The sequence below is a fragment of the Cricetulus griseus genome (assembly GCF_003668045.3).
Source record: "Cricetulus griseus strain 17A/GY chromosome 1 unlocalized genomic scaffold, alternate assembly CriGri-PICRH-1.0 chr1_0, whole genome shotgun sequence".
Taxonomy (NCBI): Eukaryota; Metazoa; Chordata; class Mammalia; order Rodentia; family Cricetidae; genus Cricetulus; species Cricetulus griseus.
Window position 1 is genome coordinate 113,784,306 of NW_023276806.1, and position 17,481 is coordinate 113,801,786.

General features: G+C 37.5%; 1 protein-coding gene across 1 annotated transcript in view; it reads right to left on the reverse strand.

Moving 5' to 3' along the window:
* Atp11b (ATPase phospholipid transporting 11B (putative)) overlaps positions 1 to 17,481 on the reverse strand; it is a 104,899-nt gene that overhangs the window by 23,038 nt on the left and 64,380 nt on the right. Inside the window, exons 20-23 of the mRNA XM_027391992.2 lie at positions 13,604 to 13,757; positions 12,206 to 12,308; positions 1,605 to 1,750; positions 42 to 101 (exon numbers count right to left, since the gene is read on the reverse strand). Coding sequence (XP_027247793.1) covers positions 42 to 101; positions 1,605 to 1,750; positions 12,206 to 12,308; positions 13,604 to 13,757 — 463 coding nt within the window. The remainder of the gene's footprint in view (positions 1 to 41; positions 102 to 1,604; positions 1,751 to 12,205; positions 12,309 to 13,603; positions 13,758 to 17,481) is intronic.

Sequence of the window (17,481 nt, forward strand, 5' to 3'; positions counted from 1 at the left end):
ACTTTTCTAAAAAGACAAACACAAACTTTTATTTTACTTACTTGTTGAGAAAACAAACAGTAGAACTGATATAAAAACTGGGGTGTGATAAAGCACACATTCTGAAAAACAAGGCAAAATGGGAAGTAATTTAAATATTTACAACTAAAGTGAAAGAAGTCTTAAAATGTTACTAAAGTATATAGAAATAGATCCCCAGTTGATAACGTAAGATGTATTTTCTCTAAAGACACACCCATGGAAAACAAGAACATACAACTTTCATTTTACTAAATCATGTCTAGAAACTGCTTAAGGAGTTATATGGGTATTGTAATGAATACCCATATTCTTAGTTTCCATCAGTTCCAAGCAGTAAAAGTTACACTTTTAACTCTTAATTCATATCATAGATATTACAGTATGTAATAGTTTTATATTTCAAGGTTATAAGCATTTGATATTGCCAAACTATTTATAGCACATAAGCGGAACTATCATAACATCTTTCTCCCTCAATATTTTTCATACCATAAGTGAAGATAGAACAAGGAAGAATAGCTCCCCCTCTGATCAATCTACAGAAACATGCAATCTACTCATATCATAAGTGAAAGATAGAACAGTAGGCTAGAAGAAACTGTCACATCATCTCATGGTAATACACATATTTGTGTTCTATCACTTGCAACCATTAATAACAGAACACAGACAACATATAAGATATGCTGGTGTGGTAAATGTTTATTAGCAAGGACTCAACACAGCTTCCACTGAGTCTCACCTTCCTTGAAAGGGTCCAATGAGACACATTATTTCAACATTATAATCTGTTTTATTATACAAATAAACCCTCTGTAACTGAGAGGCTTATGCATTTACTAGTTTACCACAGGCCTACCCTTGAAACTAAAAAGATTAAGGAACTCTGCTAGTAATCCATGAAATTGGAGGTTCAATTAAATTTACCAGCATAAAATAGCTTTAAGCAAATTACATTTTTGCAGTTGAATTTGCACAGAATAATACATTTAAGTGTAAATTTTTATGCTCGATAAATTTACATACCATAAGATTTGAGAACTTTTTCAAAAACTGTGTTTGTGTACTCTCTCATTTTTGATATTTATTGTGTGTGTGTGTGTGTGTGTGTGTGTGAGAGAGAGAGAGAGAGAGAGAGAGAGAGAGAGAGAGAGAGAGAGGGAGGGAGGGAGGGACGGGGGGGGGATGGTGGGAGAAGGGAAATGGGGAGACAGAAAGAATGAGCATGTTCACACCATGGCATAAATGTGAAAGACAAAGGACACTTACAGGAGTTCTCTCATTCTACCATGGGGGTCCTGGGTTTGAACTTGGGATGTCATGCTTGTTGATAAGTGCCTTCACCCACTGAGCCCTCTCACTGGCCCAAAATTGCTTAAATAGCCCTTTCAAGCAATCCTACCTGTGTCCTAGTGGCACAGACAACCACTGATCTACAGTTGGCATGCAATCAATTTATTACAAAATTGTTAATTTTGCTTAAAGAAAATACTTTAAGAATAATTTGAACGCTGGAAACATTCTTAAGTGGAATTTCAAGTTAAAATATCAGTAACTGATTCTTATAATCCAATGAAACTCACCTTATAAAAAAAATACTGTACAAGGGTAGCTATTCTAATGTAATAAAAATGACCATGAACAAAAAGTAATTTGGAGAGAAATTTAAATCTAGCTACTGCATAGTCACTGTTTCTTGCAGCTTGTCTTCCTTCTTTACCCATGATTCCTGCAATAAAGGAGAAAAAAGGTATGCTCACTGATAATCACTGTGTAATTTAGACAATGTATATCACTTTGATCTATTTGTAGTTGCTGTAACACTAAATCCTAATATACAACAGCTAGCAGCTATACAAAAGACTGTCCTACTTAAATATGATTATAATAAGCTAAATACATAAAAGCTAACTATATACCAGGCATGTAACATCAGTTTTCAAAGAATCAGAAGAAAATAAATATAAAAATAATACTGAAATGTTTAGCTCTAGTAGATGCATCAATCACACATGGATAAGCATAAAGTGCTAAACTTATGATGGACAACAGGTGGCTCTAGCACATCTTTAAATTCACCAGTTCCAAAGATAATAAAAAGATTAAACTTCAGGATCAGAAATTTGAAACCCATAAAAGTAAGCATATTTTTGTGATTTTAAGCTGTGGTGAAAAAATGAATATTTTTTTAAGTAAAAAGTAGATTTTTCTATAACTTTTCAATAAATAAAATAGGTAAAAAAAAATACACCCTAAAAGCAATGCATCATTTTACCTGGAAAATAAGTCTTCTTTTAAAAAATACTCATTTTCATAACATTTTATTTTAAAATAATGAGTGACCAACCATAACAAACATTCAAGTGTGTGTGTGTGTGTGTGTGTGTGTGTGTGTGTGTGTGTGTGTGTACAGTGCTTGGCTTATTTGTTTAAAAAAAAAAAAACCCAATAAGTCTTACATACAAAACTACAAAACAAGATTTTTTTGCTTTCAAGAGTAAAAACTCTTTTTAAAAATTTACAGGGGGGGACTATGGTAGTGCACACTTTAATCTCAGCACACAGGGGTCAGAGGCAAGTTGATCTCTGTGAGTTTGAGGACAGCCTGGTCCACATAGAGTTCAAGGCCAGACAGGGATACATAATGAGACCCCATTTAAAAGAAAAAAAAAAGTGCAAGCATGAATGATAGAGATGTCTCTTCCAGAAGCAGTTAAATGAATGATATGCACAAAGAAACTATTACATTCAGTCAGGATTGCTTAGGACAGTGTAGGACCACAGAGGCCAAGAGTCAAAGCAACAACACCACACACATAGGATGGTGGGAATTTTAAATCTATATTTAGGTACAGAAGTGAATTATGATTAAGAGAGAGGTGCACAAGAAACTCACTTCAATATTAGAACAGCAAAAGACTTCAGCCATAAAGTACCCACCATGTCACAGCAACCCAGGGCATACAAGCTGCAGAACTCTGGGGTAACAGGCAGATAATCATAATATAGGTATGATCCTCAGGGTCCAGCATGATTTCCCATAGCAGCCACCAGCACCTTGAACTTGACTCCAAGGCAGCATCACTTATCTTAATCCCTAGGACCTGGATCTGCTGGCTATAGCTAGATGTGACAGCAGCCAGGCTTGGGGAAAGGCAGGCTACAGAAAGCCAAGTCAGAGGCTGTGTTGCTGTCAGTCACACTTGACTAGGCTCCAGGTTGTTCAGAATGGGTGTGGGAGGGCTCACCCCCAATGTTTCCAGGGTTGGGTTTTGCTGTGACAGGTAGCTAAGTTGACAGTGGACCAAGCCACCTCACTGCCTCGATACTCACTGTACATCAAGAACAGGACTGATGGTGGTAGTGCTAAGACATGAACAGTTACTATGAGCAAGAAAAAGAGAAAGGATGTGCAGAGACTTAGTGATGCAAATGGATATTGCTTTTAACTTGGAGAGATGTGTCACTCAATCCTGTGGCTTGCTGAAAGTGTGCAGAGAGCAATGACAGCAAACATTTTTTTTTTCTGCATCAAAAGACATTCACATCTGTTGGAAGACTAAGTTTTGTACCTAGGAAATCCTCTTTAGTTGACTGCATTAAGTGAAGTACTTGTACTTCCCTCCCTGTGTCACCTGCTGTGAATGCTGGATGGTGTGTGTTCCCTGTTACTGATCTGGAGGTGTGGGGATGAAGGTGAACTGAAGCTGAAGGACTGTGAACATGCACTGAGCCTCTGGGGTGCTTTGCAGGAGAACTTGGAGGCACAGTTCCCCAGGGAGTTCAGGTGTCTTAGAGAAGGTGGAAGTTCTCATGGCTGTTAGCTGCCCCTAAGATGCTTTTTGCTGCAGGTCTGTGTCCTGTGTTTGGATGCGTTTTTATACTGCTGAGAATTCTTAAAACAGATTTAAAAACAACAGGACAGTCAAAACAAATGTGGCACTGCATTTGAGAGTCATTACTAAAAGCAAAGTAGGTTTTTATTTTGTGTGTGTGTCTGTGTGAAGAAATTTACTTAGATGCTAGAATCCTCCAGCAACTAAACACAACCCAACACTAGATGACCCAGGCTCATCTGAGTCACAGAGTCAGAAGTCAGGGTTCTATGTTAAACAAGAAAAGGCTGGTCATCAGAGGTTATATATAGGTCTTTTAAGTTGCTTTATCTGTTCTTGATTCAATTTTGGTAAGTGATATCTGTCCAGAAATTGTCCATTTCCTTTAAATTTTCCAATTTTGTGGAGTACAGGTTTTCAAAGTATGACCTGATGATTCTCTAGATTTCCTCAGTGTCCGTTGTTATGTCTCCCTTTTCATTTCTGATTTTGTTAATTTGCATGTTCTCTCTCTGCCTTTTGGTAAGTTTGGATAAAGGTTTGTCTACCTTGTTGATTTTCTTGAAGAACCAACTCTTTGTTACACTGATTCTTTGAATTGTTTTCTTTGTTTCGACTTTACTGATTTCTGCCCTCAGTTTGATTATTTCCTGGCCTCTACTCTTCCTGGGAATACTTGCTTCCTTTTGTTCTAGAGCTTTCAGCTGTGATGTCAACTCTCCGGTGTGTCTATTCTCTAGTCTATTCATGTGAGAACTTAGAGCTATGAACTTTCCTCTTAGTACTGCTTTCAAAGTATGCCATAAGTTTGGGTATGTTGTGTCTTCATTTTCATTGAATTGTAGGAAGTCTTTAATTTCTTTCTTTATTTCTTCCTGGACCCAGGAATGGTGCAATTGTGTGTTGTTCAATTCCATGAGTTGGTAGGTTTTCTGCAATTTGTGTTGTTTTTGAATTCTAACTTTAAAACATAATGGTCTGATAAGACACAGGAGATTATTCCAATTTTTTTGTACCTGTTGAGGTTTGCTATGCTGCCGAGTATGTGGTCAATTTTTGAGAAGGTTCCATGTGATGCTGAAAAGAAGGTATATTCTTTTGTGTTTGGGTGGAAAGTTCTATAGATGTCTGTTAATCCCAATTGGGTCATAACTTCAGTTAGTTCCTTTGTCTCTTTGTTAAATTTCTGTCTGGTCATCCTGTCCAGTGGTGAGAGTGGCATGTTGAAGTCTCCCACTATAACTGTGTGAGGTCTTATTTGTAATTTGAGTTTTAATAATTTTTTTTTTTTTAACAAACGTTGGTGTCTTTGTATTTGGGGCATAGATGTTTAGAATTGAGACTTCTTCCTGATGGATTTTTCCTGTGATGAATATGAAGTGCCCTTCATCTCTTTTGATTTTAGTTTGAAGTCTAATTTGTTAGATACTAGGATAGCTACCCCAGCTCATTTCTTGGGTCCATTTGATTGGAATATCTCATCCCAACCCTTTACTCTGAGGTAATGTCTGTCTTTGAATTCGAGGTGTGTTTCTTGTATGCAGCAGAAGGATGGATTCTGTCTTCATATCCATTCTGTTAGCCTGTGTCTTTTTATAGGCTAGTTAAAACCATTAATATAGAGGGAAATTAAGGACCACTGAGTGCTTATTCTTTTTTGTTTTTGATTTGTTGTTGGCAGTGGTATTGTATGTGCATTTACCCTGCCTTTTCTTTTGGGTTTTGGTATTGGTAAAGTGGGATTATCTGTTGCCTATGTTTTTGTGAGTGTAGTTAATTTCCTTAGGTTGGAGTTTTCCTTCCAGTACTTTCTGTAGGGCTGGATTAGTGGTTACATATTGTTTAAATCTGGTTTTGTTCTAGAATATCTTGTTTTCTCCATTTATAGTAATTGAAAGCTTTGCTGGGTATAGTAGTGTGGGCTGGCATCAGTGTTCTCTCAGAGTTGGTAGAATATCTATCCAGGTCCTCTTTCAGAGTTTCCATGGAGAAGTCTGGTGTAATTCTGATAGGTTTGCCTTTATATGTTACTTGGCCTTTTTCCTTTGCTGCTCTTAATATATTTCTTTACTCTGTATGTTTGGTGTTTAAATTATTATGTGATGAGGGGACTTTCTTTTTGGTACAGTATATTTGGTGTTCTATAAGTTTCTTGTACTTTCATTGGCATGTCTTTCTTTAGGTTGGAAAAGTTTTTCTTCTATGATTTTGTTGAATATGTTTTCTGCACCTTTTAGGTGGGTTTCTTCACCTTCTTCTATACCTATTATCCTTAGGTTTGGTCTTTTCATGGTGTCCCATATTTCCTGGATACTTTGTCTTAAGGATTTGTTGGACTTAAGATTTTCTTTGCTCAATGAATTTATTTCCTCTAGTTTATCTTCAGCGTCTGAGATTCTATCTTCCATCTCTTGTATTCTGTTGGTTATGCTTGCATCTGTGGTTCCTTATTGTTTATTCAGCTTTTCCACTTCCAACATTCCCTCAGTTTGTGTTTACTTCATTGTCTCTATTCAGTTTTCAGGTCCTGAACTGTTGCCTTCTGCTGTTTAATTGTATTTCCTTGGCTTTCCTTGATTTCTTGCATCTTTTGGTTTGTCTTTTCTTCCCTAGACTCTGGTGGTGTCATATTGGTTTTCCTGTTGTTGGATGTGTTCTTATATTGTCGTCTTCCCATCTCTTCTTCCAGTGGGTGCAGGTGGTGTCTCTTCCCTTCCTGGTGTGTATGGGTCCAAGGTTCTTTTCCAGTGGGTGCAGTTGGTTCCAATACTCTGACGAGTCTCAAGGTGGGTGTTGGTGGGTTCTAGGCACCGGCTCTTCAGGTATGTGAGAGTGGGACTAGAGCAGAAATGTCAGCAGACTCTGGGTTGCTTCGTCCTCAGGGGCTGAGTCAACCTGCCTCTCTGCACTCTGAACTGAATGGAGGTGGGAGTAGCCCAGAGATCGCAGCACAGTCAGTGTCACCTGGTCCTCAGGGGCCAATTCAATCTGCCTTCAGACCCCAGGGCAGGAGTTCCCAGAGTAGGCAGGTAGACGTTGGGCCCAAGGCAGGGGCCAAGGCATCTCACCTCTCTGCACTCTGCACTCAGTGCAGAATTCTACCAGAAATTCAAGGAAAAGCTAGTACCAATACTCCTCAAATTGTTCCACACAATAGAAGCAGAAGAGTTCATTGCCAAAACTCTTTTTATGAGGCTACAATTACCTTGGTACCCAAACCACACAAAGACACAACTAAGAAAGAGAACTACAGACCAATATCCTTCATGAACATAGATGCAAAATACTCAAAAAAAAAAATACTGGCAAATCGAATCCAAGAACACATCAGAGAAATCATCCACCATGATCAAGTAGGCTTCATCCCAGGGTTGCAAGGATGGTTCAACACAAAAAAATCCATCAATGTAAACCACCATAGAAACAGACTGAGAAAGAAAAAACATGATAATCTCACTAGATGCTGAAAAAGCCTTTGACAAAATCCAACACCCCTTCATGATAAAGATCCTGGAGAGATCAGGAATAACAGGAACATACCTGAACATAATAAAAACAATATACAGTAAGCCAACAGCCAACATCAAACGAAATGGAGAGAAAGTCAAAGCTATTCCTCTACAATAAGGAACAAGAAAGGCTGTCCACTCTCTCCATACCTCTTCAATATTGTCCTTGAAGTTCTAGCTAGAACAATAAGACAACAAAAGGAGATCAAAGGGATACAAATTGTAAAGGAAGAAGTCAAGGATGAGACCAACTAACAATATAAGCAACAGAGGAGAGGCTACCTTAAATGCCCTCTTCTGATAATGAAATTGATGACTAATTTATATGCCATCCTATAGCCTTCATCCAGCAGCTGGTGGAAGCAGAAGCAGACACCCACAGCTAAACCTTGAACTGAACTGAAATCCAGTTGTAGAGGAGGAGGACTGATGAGCAAAGGGGTCCATACCAGGCTGGTGAAACCCACAGAAACAGCTGACCTGAACAAGGGAGAGCTCTTGGTCCGCAGACTGATAGCTGGGAAACCAGCATGGGTCTGATCCAGACCCCCTGAATGTGGGTGTCAGTGAGGAGATCTCGGAAATCTATGGGGCCCCTTGTAGTGGATCAGTTCTTATCACTAGCATAGGAATGGACTTTTGGAGCCCATTCCACATGGAGGGATACTCTCTGAGCCTATTCACAAGGTGGTTGGCCTAGGCCCTATCCCAAAGAATATGAAAGATTTTGAAGAACCCCCTATGGAAGTCCTCAGCCTCCCTGGGGAGCAGAAAGGGTATGGGATAGGTAGGGTGTTAGTTGGGGCGGGGGAGGGGAGGAGAGGGACCTGGGATTGACATGTAAAATAATTTTCTTTCTAATTAAAAAAAATAAAAAAAGAAAGGGCTGGTCAGTTATAAATGGCCTTTGGTAGCAGACAGGCTCTGGCCAGGTACCAGGGCCTTCCTGAATACCACATCCCAGCAACACTCAGACACAGTTTAGCTACATCAGTACTTCCAAGGTAGACAGCTGCTGCCATGCCCTGGCCTGAATGCTAAGGCCAGACAGAGACCACTAGTGGCAACCTCAGCCTCTGACTTTCAGGAGGAAGCGTAGAACCTGGCATTTGGCCATCTACTATCCACGTGCAGAGGTACTTTGCGGTTAGGAAAACCCTGCAAAATTGGACACTTTCCAAAATATTCTTTATACTACTCCCAATGATCTAAATAAATAAGTTACAACAATTGTATTTACCAGGACACATCTACTAAAAACATCATTTGAGGTTAGTGTGCATACATGTACAGGGCTATGTGGAAGGGACCCGGTTTTGCTCTTAACCACCAGGAGTCTTCACAAATCACTACAAAAACACAAAGATTGTTTGATTTTAAAATTAGAAGTTTAGCTTTTATGCCAAGTGTGCTATAGTCATAGTCAAATACTTTTGCTATGAAGTATTTCATTGTGATAGAATAACATTTGGATCTTGGAGATAATGGAGGTAAGATTGGTTCACCATTCCACTCAACTCCACTCCATTCCATTCCACTCCACTCCATTTCATTCCATTCCATATCCTACTGAAATCTAAAGATTTTCAATGTCTCTATGAACTTTGTGGATATCTGCCTTCTTTGGTCACCCCTGGCTCTTACTTCTGCCTCTTCTACATGTTTTGTTGTAGTGTCTCATTGCTCTCAAGGCACAAATGAAACTGAGCCCCTTTCCTTGCTATCCACATCAATTCCCAAGTGCTTGCTGGTTTGTTGTTGTTTTGGCTTTTTTGGTGGTTGTTGTTTTTAACTTTATGATAACCCTTTAAATTCTAAAAGAGGAAGAAAAATTGCCAAAGAAGGCACATCTCTGTAAATTCCAGGCTAGCCTGATCTACATAGTAGTTCCCAGCCAGTCAGAGCTATTTAGTGAGACCTTGTCTCAAAATAAGTTAATAATAAAAATCCAAATTTTTTGTACCTCAAAGCAACTTTTAAAAATTATTTTTAAATTAAAATTTTTGTTATGAAGTGACAAAAATGTTCTAACTGGGTAGGCAAAGAAAATAATTTATTCACAACACCTAGAGAAAACAAGTTTTTACTTCTTATTTCACTGAAATTATTTCAGCATGCTATATATTATATTTAACAAAGAGAACTAATGTATAAATAATCATCTACAAATGTGATTTTTGCTTTTTAACTTGCATTTGTTTATTATGTGTATGTGTGCATGTGCATTTATTTATTTTTAGGATGAGCTACTGCTCTGTGACTGGTCTGGGACTGAAGAGCCTATCCCAGCATCCAAAATCTCTGCAGTACTAAGAGTACAGATGTGAACCACCACACCCTGCTGCACACACACCTCTATCAGTATGTTCAATATTTTCTTAAAATCTAAAACCAAAATCCAAAGACATGGAACTTCCTGGGTGACATATTGGGAAGAATTCAATGGAAAGTAGGACAGAATGAGGAATGGGAAGTGAGTATGACTGAAAATACATGATATATGGATATATGTATGACACTGTCAAAGAATACAAATTATTCTTAAATATCTATTTTCTTATAATAAAATCCTACACATATAAATGGGAGATTAATAGGCACACAGTTTAAAGTTCTGTTTTGTACAACAATGCTGTATCAATTTATAGTCTCAATAATGTTGCCAAATTTATCGATTCTTATCATTATTGCAATCAGACTATTCTAATTTGAATTTTGTTTGAATTCCCTAAATTCCTACTCCACCTGGAATTGGTTTTGGTAAAGGTACTAAAAAAGACATATGACTTTTTTCTTTTTTGTTAAACAAATAAAGATTCAGTAAGAAAGCAACAGCAAACTAAGTATTTTCTTTGCTATATACTAAGCAATGTTTCCTTGTATATGTGTGCATATGTGTACCTGGGTACACTCACTTGCCCATGTACAGCATGGTGTATGTAAATAGTGGATAAACATGGATTCAAATCACCCTTCTCTAGCATGCTATCATGCGTTTTGGTGAAGTGTCTCTCACTGAACCTGGAGTTTGTTATTTCAGTTAAACTAAGATGTCCAGAAAACCCCCCAGTGTCAGTCTGTGACTACACCATGTGCAGATGCGGGGTTACAGATATGCACTGTGGCTGGCTTTTACATGGGTACTAGAGATCTGAACTCAGGGGCTACTGCCTAGGAAGAAGCACATTATCCACTAGGTCATCTCCATAGCTCCTAAGTCAGTTTTATATGCCTAATATATAGTATGAAACTAGCTAAAAATTACAGTTGAGACAGTTTAGAAACCACAAAGAAAGTTGAAATTTCAAAATGACTATTATCCCAAACAAGGACGGCTGACTTTAAGACATAAATAAAAACTATCAGCCCTCAACTCTACCCATCACAAACACATCATGAAGACTTTTCCTCGACAAGGCTGACTCTCCTCTATGCTGGGATTTTAAAGCTCAGTGGAGCCACACACATACTACTCACACTTCCTTTTCTTGTTCTTCACTTATAAAATAATGCTGACAGATCAGAGTAGAGTAAATAGTAAATCATTCATTGGTGAACCACTGACAATACAATAATAGTACACTGAATGCAATAAAATGATTCTATAATAAGAATGGGAACAAGGAAAATATTTTTTAGGGGAAACTACAATATGGTCTTAAGAATGACTGCAGAACCTGGAAAAGCTGTTGCTGCTATTGATGCATAACATATTGCCATTATTGCGCTCTCTCTCTCTCTCTCTCTCTCTCTCTATATATATATATATATATATATATATATATATATATTAATTGAAACTCAAATATGTGATGAATCCAAGGTATTTCAGTGAGTGCTCACCTGTGGATGCAAATTTGATTTCATCTTTAGTAAGTAGTAAAGTTATATGCTTGCCAAAAAAAAATAAGTGACACACTGGAAGACAAATGTCACACAATTCAATTTTATGTGTTAACCTAGAAATGATAAACTTATGGGAACAGAGAGCAGAATTGTGGCTATTAGGCTTCAATGTGGGTCTTTTAACAATGGGGAAACGATTGGTTTAAGGATATAAAACTGCAGTTGGACAAGAGGCATGGACTCTCTGAAGTCTTGAGGTCTACTGAGAGCATGATAAATATGGTTGATAACAATATGCTATATTTTAAAAGTTGTGAGATAGTATACTTTAAGTGTTCTCAAAACAAAAATGATGAGTATGTGTGATATAACATGCTAATTGGTTTAATTTAGCCATACCATTGTGAACATACTGTATTCTGTATCATAATTGTGCATGACTTTATTTATGAGCTAAATAAATGAATGAAAAAAGAATACAGAAAATGATATACTATTAAAATCAGAAAAGTATTAGAATTTTTTGTTTTTATTAATGTTTGGTATAATTCTTTTCTCTAAAACTGTTCTCAAAATGTACAGAATAATCTTTAGTTTCACAAATGAGTAATAATAATTATAAAACAAGAAATTAAAACCTTGATAACAACTATGTAAGTTAGAATTTTAGAGTTTAAAGTGAAAGTTCTTTGTCAGGTACAAAATGGGATGTAAAATAAAATTACTTTCACTATTAAGTAGATTAAGCAAAGAAAAATTCACTAATGTGATACCTTTAATTAAATAATTAAAGTAATGTAAATAGTAGATAAGAAATTTATTGTGCATGTATGCTAAATAACAACTGGTTTCTTATGGGGATATACTATCATGTACTGTCATATTGTATTTGTTTTTATACAAACACTGGACATTGTAGTACTTTACCAAAAGGAAAATTCAAAACTACCCAGTAATTATACCACTTAAAAATTCAAGAAAAAAGTCAATCACCTATGCCAACATGTGCTTCTTGTATCATGCTTACATCATTAGCACCGTCACCAACAGCCAATGTGATCGGTTTCTCAGGTGAGATTTTTATCAGTCTTATTACCTGAAAAACATACAATGAGTTCATCCTTTGTGGTCAAGTTTCAACTTATTGTATTTGTGTAACTTCTTTCATATGACGTTTTCTGCAGTAGTATAGTGGTGAAGACAACAAGACAGTAACACAGTAAACTTCACTCTTTGAGAGGTATGGAGACCAAGGGTTTAAGAATGTCTTTTTACAAGTGTTGTAACAAAATAGTTGTTTTTTCGGATTTTAGGAATATATTCTAAAATTTTAGACTAATAACTTATTTACATAAATAACTATACTTCACTGAGTTTTCAAAACAAAATTCTCAAGAAAGAAAATACCTGCTAGAAAGAAAAGAAACATTTAGTCTGATTAGCTAAGTTTCAAGATTTAAGAAAATATTATATTAAGTGAAATTAAAACAAGTTTATCTGGAATTCTTTAGAAATATTTTTAAGCCAGTGTGTGTATGGGTGGGGGGTGGTGTTGGTACACATGAGATGGCCAGTATTTGGAGGTCAGAGAACAACTATGTGGAGTTGGTTCTCTCCTTATACCTTTATGTGAGTTCCAAGTACTGAATCAAGGTCATTAGACTTACTTGACAGTAACTTTACCCACTGACTTTGTTCTGGGATTCTTGGATTTTACAAGAGCAGAGACATGTCTGCTCTAGTTTTAATCTCCACACACTGTGACATACAAGCACTGTAACAAAATTCCATGAATCTAAATATATTTATGTGTGTGTGTGTGTGTGTGTGTGTATGCATATGTGTCTATTTGTATGAGTGACCAAAGAGAAGTCAAAGAACAACTTGTGGGAGTCTGTTCTTTCCTTCTTCCATGTGGGGCCTGGGGCTGGAACTCAGGTAGTCAAGCTTAGCAGCAGGTGCCTTTACCTGAGGAGAGAGCTACCAGGTAAAATCTCATACCTCAAAATATTCCAAACTGTAGACTTATAAAAATTGTCTGAGCGGGTTTTTGGTTGAACCCTAGGCACCTGAAATTTTTACATTTCTTGTATACAGCTTTACATATGCAGATGATAAAAGTAGATTGGATTTCAGCTTTCCTAATTTATAACTGATAGCCACATCCTCTTCTTCCCTCCCTGACACGTTGTTAGTTGAGGCTGACCTCAAACTTGCAATCCTCTCGCCTCAGACTCTTGAATGCTAAGATTTACAGTTGTTTGCCACTATGCTGAAGCTGATAACTTTTAACAAAGAATTGTCTTGTTTGTTCTGTACTTCCTTCTTTTCCTCCCCTTCCTTCCTCCTTTGAAGATTATTTTTACAGAACTTTTAATGATATATACTTACTTTTGCCTTCTGTAAAGGTGCCATACGACAACATAATACAGCTGAACAGTTTCTGCAGACTTCCATAAATAGCTTTTCATGCTCCCTGAGTGCAAGAGATAAGCTGGTCCCATCTACTACCAGCCCATGCTGAATCACATGGTCTTCTGTAATTCTAGAAAATAATAGAATTATACGTATGTCACACTCTGAAGCCAGATTATTTACTCTAATAAGAGTCTTATTGAAAGTCAGACAGTTCAACCAGACTACTGTTGAATGACTCATGTATCAGTGAACAAACTCAGTTGTATTACCTAAAAGGTAAGATAAAACACAGCTTTTGTACAAAAAGAAAAATGAATACTACCAATGGTTAAAATATGCAAAAGAACATACACAGAAGACCTAAAGAAAACATAATTAATAAACTTTACTTACTTGTAGTGTTATCAACAATGTATCTTCTTTATAATTTTTAGTATTTTAAGCTGATATTAAATTTTTGTTTGATTTTTTGAGACAGGGTTTGTCTGTGTAGTTTTGGAGCCTGTTCTGGAATTGACTTTGTATACCAGGCTGGCCTCGAACTCACAGAGATCCACCTGCCTCTGCCTCCCAAGTGCTGGAATTAAATGCCTGTGCCACCACCGCCTGGCTAGACATTAATTTTTAAAAATTTTTACTATGTTTTAATTTACATATTATTTGTATATATGTGTATGTACTCATGTAGAAGTCAGAGGACAACTTGAAAGAGATGGTGCTCTCTTGGAATCTCAGGGACTGAACTCACATAGTCAGGCTTGGTAATAGGCACATTTACCCACTGATCCATCTCACTGGCACAACATAACTTTTAAAAACCAAGAAATAATTTTAGAAAGTATACATAAAGTAAATTGTTTTGAGCAGTTAATTTCTCCCTGATAGTATTCTTCTTAACTACTCAGCACAATGGTGTTCATATGATCTCAAAATAACACAATTTCCAAGATGAAGTGCCTTCTATAGCCAAGCAAAGAAGTTATACTGTCTTTTAAAAATATCTCTAACTCTCAGGTACATGGTGGCAGTAAAGGATGTGAGCTCTCAGCTTCCTGCTGCCATGTTGCTCTTGCAAATATGGACTCTAACCCTTTGGAACCATAAACCCAAATAATGAGGTTCTTCTATAAGGTATTTTGGTCATGATTCTTCATCACAGCAATAGAAAAAGAATAAATAAAAAAGTTGATATAGGAGTGTGGGCTGTTGCTATGAAGAACATGACCATGGTGGGTTTTTGTTTTGTTTTGTTTTGTTTTTTATGGGATGTTAAAGACTTCGGAACTCTGGACAAGAAAAGCAGTTCAATGCTGTAATTAGAACTTAGAAGGCCATCTTGTAAGATGGTACTGCTGAAAGCAAAGCAGACTAGAGGCCTGAACAAGAGGTTTCAGAGGGAAGCAAGGACTTTAACAGCAACAGGGCTAGAGGATATACCTGTGTTATTTTGGCAAAGAACCTGGCTGCCTTCTGTTTGTGTCCTAAGAAATTATCTGGGGCTAAATTAAAAAGTCATGGACTACTTTCTTTGGTGGGGGAAATGTCAGGACAGTCATTGAGTATGTAGTATGGTTATTAATGATAATGCCTATAGAAGTCTACAATGAAAAAAAGAGCCAAGTGGGGCAGAAAGAAATAAAAAAAATGTAGATTTTTGGAGAAAAACACTAGGAAGCTTAATGTTACATCGAAGACACTTAATAGAAGAGAGGCTACAGTTGTTAAGGAGATTAGTGTCATTAAGGAGAGGCCAGTTCTATTTCTGCACTGAAATAGAAAAGGCTGCCCTCGGGGGGTGGGGGGGTGGGCAGATAAACTTCCAACCTATAAAAGACAGCCTGGGGTACTTTCTGGTTTCTGGCTATGGAACTTGGCAGTGTAGTCCATGTAGTGCTAGCTTCAGAGGCACAATGCATGCAAGAATGAAGTTATAATCTTTCTCCATGGTTTCAGAGAGCCCCTAAGGCCAGACAAAATGTGGCCTTACCTGCAAGAAGGCCCTGAGAAGGTAAGAGGACATAAGATGTCACTACTGTGGAAGCAAAATCAGGGTTGCATTGGAGACCCCAAGATGTTGGAGGTACCAGGAACATGGAATATCTGCCAAGGGGAGCTGTATAAGGGGATCAGAACCAGCCACTGAGAGAGATTTATGTTGCATGCAGCAAAGCTGGGGGGATAGAGCCATCTAAGCCCTTTGACATCAGAACAGAGCTACAGGGTTTGGAGTTTGTCCTACTGGGTTTCAGTCTTGCTTTGATCCAGTTTCTTTTCACTGTGCCCCATTCCTCCCCTTTAGAATAGAAATAAATGTTAGATGTTTGTAACTTGCTTTCTGAGTTTTACAGGGGCTTACAAATAAAAAGTGTTCCTTGAAGTGTCTCAGAAGAGGGTTAAGATTATGAAAGACTGTAGAGACTTCTAAAGTGGGACTAAATGCATTTTGCATTGTGGATACGGGGACAGGGAGTAGAATGTGGTAGTTTGAATGAGAAGTGTCTGCCATAGGCTTGGGTGTTTGTAAACTTGGTCCCCTGAGGGTGGCCCTATTTGGGGAGGGTTAGGAGGCTCAGGAAGTCTGTCACTGGAGACAAGTTTGAGAGTTTAATGATGGCACCATTTCCAGTTTTCTCCTTCTCCTTCATGCTTGCAGTACAGGGTATGAATGCTTAGCTTCCTGCTCTCTGGCTACCATGGTGTCCTTACCACTATGACTCATCCTCTGGCACTGTGAGCCAAAAGACCAACCTCCCCACTTCAAAGAAAGAAAAAAAAAAGGAAATCTCTTTAAGAAACTGTCCTGAACTGACCTGAAAACTTCCTCCCTGCTGCCTAGCTTTCATTGTGCCAGAAGGTACCCTGTAGGCCAGTAGAAGAGAAAAGCCATTAGTGGTATTTTCCACTTGCATGCTTTTAATACGGACTTACCAGGCAAGATGTGCCCCCTGGTAGAACAGTGACATGACAGTTATGGGGGTAACCAACCACTTTTGGATTAGAGCTGAGGTCTGCACCACAAGAAAGAATTCATGCCTTGTACTACAAACTTGGGTCAAAAGCCCACAGCTAGGAAGGTCAAATTGTCTTCTAAATATCTATGTTTGCACCCTTAGATTAATACTGCATTCAACCTTGAACGGGGAAAGTTCTCTCTACAGTGGTCAGCAGTTAATACATATACTCATAACTGGCTGAAGTGCTGAGAAGAAGGGACCACTGAGTGCTCAGCCCTAACTAAGATATCTGTACCAATCCCTCCTTCTCCACTCAAGGAACAGAGAACATTGTGGAAAGATGGGGTGGAAAGAATGTGTGAGTTTGGAGGATGGGGAAAGAGAGGTGAGAAATGTTTCCTAGACATGACATGAATATACAGAACTACGGTTAGCTGAATAAGACACAAGATCAGTCAGCATTCCAGCAGACAGCACTAATTAGTAGTTTACAAAAATAAAAATAAAAATAAAAAGGACATGAACAAGGAGGAGGACATGCTGGGGTTGCCTGGTGGGAATGGGAATGGGAATAAGGAGTCTGGGACAGAGAAATAAATTTGATTTGCCTAAAAATAAATTTGATTTACAGAATAGACAGAATTTAGAATATAAATTATTATGAAATAATTTTTGAACTGTGAGATGTAGATTTAACAGTTTGGTTATATAAAATAAACCAGGGCTAGCAAATGTTTTCTATAAAGGTTCAAGAAACTATTTTTTAGGGTCTGTGGGCCAAAAGGCAAAACTCAGGTATAGTACTATATAGGTACTTAGAAAGAAAATAAATTTTGCTAAGTTTAAAATGTAGTGATAATTTAGTGTATTTTGCTTGCAATATACTTAATAAATTTA